Source organism: Belonocnema kinseyi, chromosome 9 (assembly GCF_010883055.1).
Source record: "Belonocnema kinseyi isolate 2016_QV_RU_SX_M_011 chromosome 9, B_treatae_v1, whole genome shotgun sequence".
Taxonomy (NCBI): domain Eukaryota; kingdom Metazoa; phylum Arthropoda; class Insecta; order Hymenoptera; family Cynipidae; genus Belonocnema; species Belonocnema kinseyi.
The window spans coordinates 54,726,670-54,739,275 of NC_046665.1; the positions used below are offsets into that span (position 1 = coordinate 54,726,670).

Below are 12,606 nucleotides of genomic sequence, written 5' to 3' on the forward strand. Positions count from 1 at the left end.
AGTCTATGCTGAACTTCGTAGACTTCTCTCCAAAATACTTCGACCTCCTCTGGTTTGGGTGGGTGTTCGACAGTAACCGGAGGGTCTTGGAAGAGTCGAGATCTGTCAAAGAGAAACTGTTGATTTTCTCTGACCCACCTCTCCACCCGCTCTAGACTTCTCTTAGCGTCAGATAGTATTCGCATTCTCTCAACAATATGCTGCCTGATGGTCAGCAGCTCTGACTTGTTAAGTGTGTGATAACGGGTCCGGATTTCGCGCGCGAACTTTCGAACCTTGGCGGTAAAATTCCTGCCAGATGTGATGTAGTCAATCACACATTGAATGCGGGACGCGTACTGTCTTGCCCAGCCTATCTTTAAGGCAAGTTAATGCATTCGTCTTTTGGTCTTATGATCAATTGTTGGTTTTGTTTTACGGTTCGCATCGGCCAAAGCTCTCGCTGCATTATATACACAATAATTGATAGCCCAGAGGTCGGATTCTCCGCAAAAATGTCCACGAAGCTCGTCATCCATTTCAGCCAGATCTTTAGGCTTGAGAGAAACCTTGGTGTTGATGTTTCTCCGGGTCGTAAGGCATCGCTCTTCATCCATTGGATGCCTGCCCGTGGTTGGTCTTAGTGCCGCCTCTCTTTCTCTGTTGCCGGCTTGTTCTAGCTGTGGTAGAGTGGGCGTTCCGTTTACATAGCCCCTTTTACGGAGTAGTTCAGCGTAGTTTCGCAGACGTTGCTGCGAAAAGTGCGATAGCTCCGTGTTTTTCTCGCACGACAGAGCATGCAGCCGTGCCATGTAACCCCATTCAGGGGCCACACTCGCATCGTAGCACTCTAGCAAGTCGTGATTTAGTCGCTCCGTCCACCCAAAGGTCGCGAGATCCCGCCGATCCATCGCATTGAATCCATTTTCATTGGCTCCCCCAGCTCTAGATTGGTCGACATTGTTGGCCGACCCATTGTCAGGAGCCTTGCCCTCACCCAGGTGCCATTCAGCTTTCGGCACGGTTTTCACACCTCCGCTTGGGGGTTAATTTCTTCGGGACCACCCCTGGACAATTGTCCGCGACTGCCTATTTATTTTTGTAACCATATTCAGCAGAAACCCTTGGTACAGGGACCCTCTATCCGCAACCCGAGGACGTGTTCGGTGGCTTTGTCATAGGCCCTTCGGTTTGATTTTAGAAGAATCAAAATCGAACCGACTTTCGTGAACAATATTTTGTTTTTAACCTTCTCCTAAACATATTAGTTCAGTTTATTTAAATGTAGCAAATAAAGTTGATCTAACTTTTGTTCGCTAATTTATGAATTACAATTTTTGTGTTACTTATTACATTAATGATTTGTTTGCCTTAACGCGAAACATTTGTACAACTTTAAACTATACATGTTAGAAATTCAACATCTTCCAAATTTTCAAAATGTTAAATTACAAACTTTGATTCCTTTACATTTCACAGTTGAAAATTTTTTGGTTGCAAAAACATTTATTTTGGTAATTCGCCAGTTGATAATAAATGCACGTACGCATACAGTCATTTCATAGTGAAAGTTGCGTGAAGAAACCAACAAAAAAAAATTATATTATACTTCTTTACTGGATCGTAGAAACCTGTTTTAGATATGGCGATTCTAAAAATACTGACCCCTGATGAGTAGCTTGGGAAGACAATAAAGCCCCCCACCTGCCGCTGTTGCACCCTATCCCGCTGGTATACGCCCGTGTACTGTACACAACGCGCTAGTTTCAAGCGAGAAAAAATAATCTCCACTTGCAATTATAAAAAACAACAACAAGAACATTTTATGGAAAAAGCGAGCTGAACGATTCGGTATAATTGCCGTTAGATTATGTGATTAAAATAGACTAAAGTTAAACATTAAAAGATTAAAATAGTGAAAATGATTAGACGCAGAGGTGCCTTCCCGCCCCGCCCTTAAGTGGTGTTGGAAAGGGGTAGGGGTGCGACCTTACATTATTTCTGTGACCAGTCACAGAAGTGCCTTTGCCGCCTCAACGCGGCGTTGGAATAGGGGTAGGGGTGCGACCTTACATTATTTCTGTGACTAGTCACAGAAGTGCCTTTGCCGCTGCAACGCGGCGTTGGAATAGGGGTAGGGTTGCGACCTTACATTATTTCTTTGACCAGTCACTAGGGTGACTTCTCGCTTCACGTGGTGTTGGAAAAGGGGTAGGGGTGCGACCTTACATTATTTCTGTGAATGTCACTATAGTGCCTTCCCACCCTACGTGGCGTTGGAAAAGGGGTAGGGATGTGACCTTACATTATTTCTGCGACTAGACTTAGGGGCGTCTTCCCGCCCTCACGAGATGGCAGAAGGGGTAAGGGTGCGACCAAAATTATTCCTGTAACCAGTCACAGGGGTGCATTTCCGCCCCCACGAGATGTCAATAGTAATTCTTCAGTCGAAAATCGACGATAAAGTGTGATTTATACATAGAAAGTTTCGTTAAACGCGTCAAAAACCAAAAACTATCAAAATAGCTCCTCAATTACATCACCTTACTCTAAAATGCGTAAAAGTCCCTTTCGTATGCTTGAAATATGCTTCTTGTCGGTACAGATAGTGTATATAAGCTTCGTAAATAAAAAACGTATTTTTTAAAAGTTTTAACACTGAAAGTTATATTTGCAGGTGTTTTCATGTCCACGTTTGTAATTAGCGCATCAACATACATCAGTATACGATTTAAAAAAAATGTAAAAAAAAGGAAAAAAGCCGGCAACTAACAATGTTGCCGGCACCGGCAGGCTAGCCACTACGTTAATTAAATTGCATTAATGCCTTAAATGCCATGAATTCATTGAATTGCACGAATTCCTTGAATAGCATGCATTCCTTGAATTCCATTAATTCATTGAATTGCAGGAATTCCTTGAATTTCATGAATATGCGCGCTCTGCCGCTACCTTTCTAGAAATATGCTTTCTAAAAAAAAACCGGTAAAAAAATTGTTGGTATCGGTGATCTATGGCCCGCGGCTCAGTAGGACAAATAAAACTGTCTGTGGACAAATTAATTTTCAAACCACAATATTTAATCCGATTCGAAATTTTTTTACGAATGAAAATTAATACAATTTTGCATTTTTCGTTTACAACCAATTTTTTGAAAAGGTTTTCAATACTTTTTTATTTCATAAATAAAATAACAACAAGAGTTTATAACTTCTGAAGAATAAATTCGTTATAACGAATTTTTCTCACAAATAGCTGGAACTGATGATTATTTATAAGATTTTTTTACTTCATAACAAAGTATTTATTAATTTTGATTAATCCAAATCATGAACCCCTTTTTTCTATAGATAAAAATTTAGTCTAAATACAGTGACCAAACATAGCTAATCCACGCAAAATAATTTTCATCCACTTACTTGTTTATAAGAATCTTATTAAATTTCTAAGCTTCCATATTTCTACTAAAAAATATTTGTAAATAGTTGACATTTGTGTAATTTTGTTTATGAAATAAGAAAGTATCGAAAACCTTTTTTAAAAAACAATATGTAAACGATAAATGCAGAATTTTATTCATTTTCATCTGTAAAAAATTTTCAAATCGGATAAAAATTGAGGTCTGAAAATTAATTTGTCTACAGACACTTTTATTTTCCACCACCAAAAACTTAATGCTTTAAACAAAATTATATTTAAGGGTTCCCCAAGCCCCATGAAGTTTAAGACGTATTTCCCAGCAGAAAAAAAAAGTTTTTGTAAATTTGATTCAAAATCGTCAATATTAGTTGAATCGAATTGAAACTCAACATTTCGCTTCAAAATTGGTCATGGAATACGAATAAAAGATTACTGTTTAAATATCGCCCACATAAGTCTGTTTTATAGGGTTAAAAAACCCATAAGTGAACAATTGGATTTTGCGAGTTTTTGGCGCTAATCACGATTTTTACAGTTTTTCAAATAAAAACGGTTTATAATACATAATATTTTATTTTCTCCTGATGATTTGATGTTTCTATAAATTGTTTAAACAATATTGCTGTTTTTATAGTCGAGGTTTTCTTTTGAAATTTGAAGTTTTTTGTCCATTTTACACTTATTGATGTAATAATTAATGCAAGTTAACAAATACATTTAATTAAACACTTGATTATTGTTTATAACTATATGCTCTCAGAGTTATGCTTGATAGTTGCGCTTTTTTCTTAAATCTATAATTAATTGATTATAATTTTTCAAAGATATAAGAAGATCAGAAATAACCAGAGATGAATTTTCAACAAGAAAGATAAGAAGCAGATTAATTTTATTATTAAAAAAAAAAACGTATTCTCAACAAAACACGTCGATTTTTAACCAAGCATTTAAATTTTCAATTGAAAAGATCAATTTTGAACAAAAAAGATCAATTTTCAACCAAAAAGGAAATAATTCAATTTTCTGTTTAAAAATGAGTTTTTAACCGAAGATTAATCGCATTTTCAACCAAATAATTAAATTTTTAACCAAAATAGTTGTATTTTTAACAATAAAGTCAATTTTCAACCAAATAATGTAATTTTGTATCAAATTGTTAAAGTTTCATGCTAAAAGCGAATTTTCTACAAGATAGTGGAATTTTAAGCCGAAAATATAAAATTTTAACAAAAAAGTTAATTTTCTACCAAATAGTTAATTACCTCACTCTAATTTAAAAGTGAACCAAAAGTGGATGCTTTTAGAAAAAAATTGGAGTTTCTAGAATTACTCTAAGAGAATATTATTGTCAATAATAATAAATTTGCTAAAAAAGTATTCCTAATCAATTTAATTAATTATTGCCTCGATCTAACTGAAAAGTTGAAAAAATGGAAAAACCCGCGAACTTCTAACTGTTTGAAGATAAAACTCCTAAAAGTAATAATAATTTGTTTAAACAATCTATATAAACATTCGATTATCACGAGAAAGTCGAATTTTATGTATTAGAAACAATTTGTATTCAAGAAAAACAGCAAAAAAAATCATAATCAGTGCCAAAAACTCGCGATATCGAATTTTTCACTTACGGTTTTTTTTTATTCCTGTAAATTGGACTTATGAGGGTGATATTTAAAAAGTAATTTTTTATTCGAATTCTATGGCTAAGTGTGAAAAGAAATGTTGAGTTTCATTTCAATTCACCTAATATTAACGATTCTGAATAAAATTTATAAGAAAGTCTTTTTTTCTAATAGAAAATAAGTATTAAACTTCGTAGGACTTTTTCAATCCGCAAATATCATCTGAAAAATGATGCGCGCGTGTTACTTTTCAATTTAAGGCGAAAAATAATTTTTAATACAACATAAAAATGTCGAATAACTATTTTTTAGATTTATTTGTTATTTCTTTTTAAGGTTATATGATTATAATTTTCCTGAGAATCTTGAACAAATTCAAAACGTTTTTTAAACATTTTAGATATGTAAAATAAAAATTTCAATAAAAAAATGTAATCTTTAACCAAATAATCCAAATACAAAATAGTTTAAATTTTTAACCAGATAATATTAATTATCAACGAAAAACATTATTTTTAACCGCCTAAATGAATTTTCTACGAAGAAGATTAATTTTTCCTCAAAAAATATACATTTGTAACTAAAATTACGAATTCGCAATTAAAAATCTAATAGTTGGATTTTTAATAATACAGTTGAATTCTCGGCCAAAAAATTTAATTCTAATCCAAGTAGTTGCAATTTTAATTTAAAAAATATGAAATTACTACCTGAAGAGATTAATTCAAATTAATTTTTAATTTTCAAACGATAGAAAATATAAAAATTATTTATTGAGTTTCTGCGTTTATTTTCTTTACTATATGTTACATAAATTATATAAATATAATTTTCCTAGATATCAAAAGAAAATTTTTCAGAATTTTTTGTTAACTTTTTTTAAAACTTTCACTCAAATTTAGGTGTAATTGGAGTCATTTAAAAAAATATTAAGGAATTTTTGAAGTTTGATAAAACTTTAAAATATTTTATCAATATTTCTGATTGGTTCTTGAAAAATTCAAAAACCTTTTAAAATTAAAAAAAAATCTTCAAAATTTTATTTTAAAATCTTAAAAAATCTACATTTTGTTTTAAGTCTTTTGAAACCTTTTTCAATTTTGAATTACTTTTGACATTTTTTAAAAACTTCAAAATATTTTTTAAATTATTCAAATTTTTCCTAAAATTCAGAAAAAAATTTAATTGCATCAAAATATTCAAGATTCTTTTTTGAAAATTTTCGAAATCTTTGGAATGTTTTAAAATATTTAAAAATATTCTCTTAAAACGAATTTTTTGCAATAAGATAATCATTTTAAATTCTCCCATAAATCTTATTAAAGTATTGCTAATTATTTGAAACCTTTCAGAATTATTAAAAAGCTTATACATTTCTTTTCAAAATCTTCAACAAATTTACATTTCGTTTTAAATCTGTTGAAATCTTTTTAAGTGTAAAATTATTTTGGTGTCTTTTCAAAACTTCTAAATAACTTATTCGAATTTTTTCTAACATTTTGTAATCTTGCATAACCTTTAAAAATCCTTAAAACGCTTTAAAAATCTATATTGTGTTTACAATTTTTTTTAAACTTAACATTTTCAATTACTTTTTAATCATTTCAAAACTGCTGAAACTTTGAAATTTCTTTTGAAATCATTTAAAGTTTTCCTATAAAATTTTTACGTCCTGCAAAAAAATTTTAAATTATTTAAAAATCTTTCAGATTCTTTTTCGACATATACTACAATTTTCAAAGCCCACAAGTTTACAAATTATAGTGTGATAAGAAAATGTTAAGAACAGAATTATTCCCCAATATTAAAAAGTATTTACAATTTAAATGTTCTCTCTTATAAATAAATTTTTAGAATGAAAATGCCTCATTTTGGAAAATGCGATTTATAAAATACCAGAAAATTTCAAATACAATGAAAATAGCCACGTAAAGTCATATTCACACAGTATGCAATAAACCAGGCATTCAACAGCAATGAGTGCCAAATTCTCGAGAATTTTTTTACACCAATTTTTTTAGACGAGATTCAAAAAGAATGGAAAACCTCAAATTACCTAAAAAAATAGAAAGTTCCGAAAAGTACTTAAAATAATTAACATATTGTACAGATTGTACTCAACGACATTTTTTAAAAATGTTGACATCGAAAAATCATTAGTATATGTTATAAACTTAAGGAATAAACATACAATTTTATTATTATGTTCAAAATGCAACTATTTAAAAAATGTAAATGCTTCGTAAAAAATTTTTTTATCAAGGATTTTCAACTATTCTGTTGAAAAATCGTTTTCTTCGTTTGAATGTAACTATTTGTGATTTCAAATAAAAATATTTTGTTTGAAATATCAATTATTACATTCTTCGTTAAAAATAAAACTATTTAGTTGAAAAATCAAACTATTTTGTTAAAAAATCATTTATTGGATAATATTTAATCGAATGCATTCAAAAATATTTTGTTTGGTTGCAAATTGATTAATTTTGTTTCAATTTAACTATTCCATTTTTTGTTAAAAATGAGTCTTTAGATGGAAATTCATGTATTTTGTTTAAAATTAATTAATTTTGTAAAAAATTTAACGATTTGTTGAAAATTCATCTTTTTTTGTTGCAAAATTAGCTACAAAGGCTTATTTTGCACACACACACACACGCGCGCGCGCAAACACGCGATTTTTATTCGTTTATTTCTCAGGTTGAAAATTTAACTACTTTGTTAAAAGATCGTTTTGACCCCGCATTTATTTAGGTGTAATCCAATAGTAGCGTAAGAAGATTTGGAGAGAGGCGGAGTTGGGCGAAATCTTAATGTTTCTTATGAATTAAGAACGCAGTTAAAATTTTAGTTAAGTACTTGAATGTTTCAGCAACAAAATATGAATTTTCAACACAAATTATAATAGTTAATATTTTAACTAAGAAACATTTTTCCTTTGAAATGAGATACAGTTTAATTCTACTAAAAAACACAAATGTTGTAACAAAAATAGTTTAATCCTCAATCAACATAGTATCATTTTTAAACAAGCAGTTGTATTTTTAAACAAAAAAAAAAGATGACATTTCTACCAATAGATATGAATTTTAAAATCAAAAACACGAATTTTGAACAAAAGTTGAATTTTCAACCAAGAAAGATTTTTCAATCAATAAAGAAACACAATTTCATCAAAAATGTTGAAATTTGACGTCAATAAGACGAGCTTTCTACAAAAAAGGTGAAACATCTACAAAATAGTTAAATCTTTAAAAAGCGTATATTTTTAACCAATTAGTTGAATCTTTAAACTGAAAAATATCAATTATTTCAACAAAAATTTAACAGTAAATTTTAATTAAAAGAATAAATTTCAATAAAAAAATAAATAAAAAAAAATTCTGCAAAACAGTTGAATTTTCAAGCCAAAACAATTAATTTTCTACTAAACAGATGAACTCTTACAGAAAATATGAAGTTTTAACAAAAGAGTTAGTTTTCAACAACAAAATTTAATTTTCAAGTAGTTCAACTTTCGACTAAGTAGGAAGTATTTTTTGAATTTTCCACAAAAAAATAGGAAGTCTCAACAAAAAATTGTGGTAGTTTATATTTTAACAACGAAAAGATTTTCATTTTAAATAAAAAAACAATTCAATTTAAACAAAGGAGGCGAATTTCCAACAAAACAGTTGAATCATTAATCAAAATAGATTAAATTTCAACCAATCAATAGTATTTTTAACCAAAAAGATTAGCTTTCTACAAAACAGTTGAATTTAAACCAAAAAGATGAATTTTCAAACAAGAAGATTAATTTTCTACCAAAAAAGACGAATGTTTAACAAATTAAATACATTTTCAACAAAATACTTTGAACAATGGATGTGATGTTAGTCAAAACTTTATTTTATTGATTTATATTTTTACGTTTCCAACATTTTTAAACTAAAAAAGATTAATTGAATTTTCAATTCGAGAGTATGAGTTTTCAACAAAACTAGAAGCTCTTACGCGCGCGACCCATTTCTTTCATTGTAATTATTCTATTTGGAAATTAAGTTCAAGAAAATACCACGATAATCATTTTTACTTTAATAATTCTATTTATACACGACTTCGCATGGGTACCATATACGAGGAAAGACCGGGTTGTGTACTCGAATTTTGAAAACCTGACTAAACTCGGGAGGTGGCTTTCTGCAGTTTTCCTCTCATCTGATCAAATGTTTAGGCAAATGCGAGTACTTCGAGCAAACTCGTATGTGGCTGCATTGTGACTAAACCCAAGTAAAAAAATCTGCTCGCTTCGCAGGCACATTCTCATCACGCCTAGTGCGCGCGACTGTTAATTCTCGCGCTTCGCGCTCGACGATGTATTCATCTCGCGCTCGAAGGTGTATTTGTCTCGCCCTTTGTATTTGCCCCACATTTGTGCACAGACCTATTAAGGTTAACGAACCAAACATCGGCAACTGTAATTTGGTGATTGTGAATTCTCCTTTGTTAAAGCTTCTTCGGCTTCAACGGACACATTCTCATCACGTATCTCGTGCTTCGCACTCGATTTTGTCCACAATGTTACCTTTTCTATATTATGTTTAATACTTCTGTATCAAACTTATAATACATTTATTCAGATTATTTAACGATAGAAAGTTTTCACATAAAACTAATGCCTTCTCATTATGATGAGAATATAATAATACATCATTTTTGTGCGACAAAAATTTGAATTTTCGATTTTTTAACAAAATTCAAAAAGTTGTTATGATAATCGTGTAGGTCTTTAAAAACTAATATTTTTCTTTTGTTGACTTTTTTTATGTGGTGCGTTGAATGACATTGAATAGTCATTTTCGTTATTATTATTATTTTTTTAAAGTTTGGAAACGCTATAACTCTGGTAATTTTGTTGTTATCAAAAAAAGTCATCAGGATAAATTGTTCATATTTTTGTGCACTATAAACACCTGTATATAAAAATTTCAAATCTTAAAAAAGTGGTCTTAAAAATTTTGAAAATGCTCCAAATTATTGCATTTTTATTTAAAATAGCTGGCTAACGAAATCGTCCTTTCTTTTCATATCCTTATAAAGTATGTCAAAGGGAAATTCAATAAAAGAATTACTTCAAATGTTACTGTCTTTACAGACTACAACGACAACGACGATAATGACAACGACGATAATGACAAGGCCGATAATACCGGTTTCTTTGGGAATCAGGGATTCTCGAAAAGTGAAAATTTCAAGAAATCCGCGATAGTCCGTTTTCCTATAAAACAATACCTTCTTATTATGATGAGAATGTAATAATTTAGTATTTTTTGTGCGATTAAAAGATGAATTTTTGATTTTTTTTTTAAATTATAAAACCTATTATGATGACCTTGTAAGTTTTTCAAATCATAACGTTTTCCTTTTCTTGCCTTTTTTTATATCGTGCGTTGATTGTTTTAGAATTTTCATTTTGTTTTTTGAAAAAGCCATAACTGTGATTATTTTCTTGTTATCAAAAAAATCCATAAAGATAAATTGTTAACATTTTCGTGTGCTATAAATAGCCGTATGTGGAATTTTAAAATCTTTGGCCTCTAAACCTGTGTGCCAAAGCCCAATTCGATTCAATTAGTCGGTCCAAAGACATCCAGTATACATACGGCAACGACAGACAGATACAAACCTGAAAACTTTTTGTTCCTTCTGAGGAAATCTCAAAACGTCGATATTCGATGGAATCCGCGAAAGTCATGTTTCGTATTAAACCAATACCTTCTCATTATAGTGTGAATGTAAAAAGCGCGTGCCCTATCAAAGAAATGTGAAAATCAAAATTTTAGATCTTATTTAGGCAAAGAATTTTTTAATTACACGTTTTACTGTACCGAGTACCGTCTTCCGCACATTTAGTTTGTTTATTTTTTCGCAACTTGTGTCAAAAAGTGATTCATTATGAATTTGTAGTTTTTTCCAGTGCGTGTAATTTGAGATTTTTCATTTTTTTCGTATCTTGCATAGTTTAATCAAAAAATGGAATTTGTGGATTTTTTTTTTTGGTAGGATCAAATTTGGAATTTTCAACTTTTCGACCAAATTAAAAAAGTTGTTATCATAATCCTGTAGGGCCTTCAAAAAGCAAAGTTTTTCTTCTTTTGACTTTTTTTTCATATTATGTGTTGTTTGGCTTAAAATGTTCATTTTAGTTTTTTTTTTATTTTAAAAATGCCCTAACTCTGGTAATTTTTGATTTTTCAAAAAAAGTCATTAGGATAAATTGTTCAACTTTTTGAATATTATAAATAACCGTACAGAGAATTTTGAAATTTTTAAAAAAGTGGTCTCAAAAATATTCAAAATGTGCCCACTTTTTGAATTTTTATCCAAAATGGCTGGCTAACAAACTTGACCTTTAGTTTAGGACACTAAACGAGTGTGCCAAAGGGCAATCTAATAGATTAATTTTTTTGAAAGTCATCGTGTTCACAGACATACAGACATAAAGACAGACATTGTTTAAACTGTTTTTGATCTCTTGAGTGAGCCTGAGGCTTTTCCTTTGAAATCGCTTTAAATGATTGAATCCTATTCAAAATTTATTACAACCTTTTAAAACGCCTTAAAAGATTTCAAAAGAATAAAAGAAAATTTAAACATGGGTATAGAACTGAATTCAATATTGATTTTGTGCACAATTCATTTCGCTTGTGTTTTAACGCAAATAAATCTGTGCTCATGATTATACATATTTTTATTTCTAAAAATTCCTTAATCCTAAAAAACAACTGCCATAAAAATAGAAATAAATTATATAATTCCCCATACTTCCTCGAATCCTGAACATAATTTACTACACGTCACGGCAGCAGAGAGTGGATAATTGCTTATCGAAACAGTTTCTTCTGTGTAGTCTGTTTTCACCTGCAAAAATTAGTTTGTGAAAAATTTATTATCAAACATACTATTCTATAATACACTATTCAGTTCTTTTTTAAAGTAAAATTTCTTATAGAATTCTTTTTAAAAGCATTGCTAATAAAAGTGTATAATTACACAGGCCAACAATTCTCAGAACCAGAGACCAGACCTACTATACCCGAAGGTTTTTGCTGCGCTGAATCCGAATCTGACCTCAGAAAAATTCCATCACCCTCAGTTTTCGAGATATTCTAACCTAAAAGGGTCAAAAACCCGTTATTTTGATGTGTTCGAGGCCCCGTAACATCGCGAAAAATTTTTTTTTCACAAACTGATAATGGCATCGTAAAGAACTACTCTTTACCTTCAAAATGCGATGCCTAACTTTTTTATAAGATTTTTCATAGCCGAGATATGGCGGATTCAAATATGAAAAATTTCACCCCCAATCCCGGTAACTTTCGAGCCCTAACACTTCAAAATGGCGGCCAAAAAATTTAATTACACGTATTGGTATGATAATGTATACTAAGGGGTTTTGGAGGTCGCTGATTACAAATCCAATATCAAATTTGACGAATTCAAAATGTCGGATCCAAAATGGCAGCCATATTGAATTTTCAAAATCTGACTTCATATTCTTAATGAGCAACCTCAAAAACCTATATATAGATTTTTTCGA

At 30.4% G+C, this 12,606-nt stretch overlaps 2 protein-coding genes across 3 annotated transcripts in view; one reads left to right on the plus strand and one right to left on the minus strand.

The window, feature by feature from the left end:
• The window catches only part of LOC117179366 (speckle-type POZ protein B-like), an 86,496-nt gene that overhangs the window by 39,593 nt on the left and 34,297 nt on the right, over nucleotides 1-12,606 (plus strand). The gene's annotated exons all lie outside the window — the stretch shown is intronic.
• The window catches only part of LOC117179367 (ribosomal RNA small subunit methyltransferase NEP1), an 11,302-nt gene continuing 10,428 nt past the window's right edge, over nucleotides 11,733-12,606 (minus strand). For both annotated transcript variants that reach the window (XM_033371083.1, XM_033371084.1), the window contains exon 4: nucleotides 11,733-11,927. In XM_033371083.1, the coding sequence (XP_033226974.1) occupies nucleotides 11,814-11,927 (114 nt within the window). In that variant the 3' untranslated portion in view covers nucleotides 11,733-11,813. The remainder of the gene's footprint in view (nucleotides 11,928-12,606) is intronic.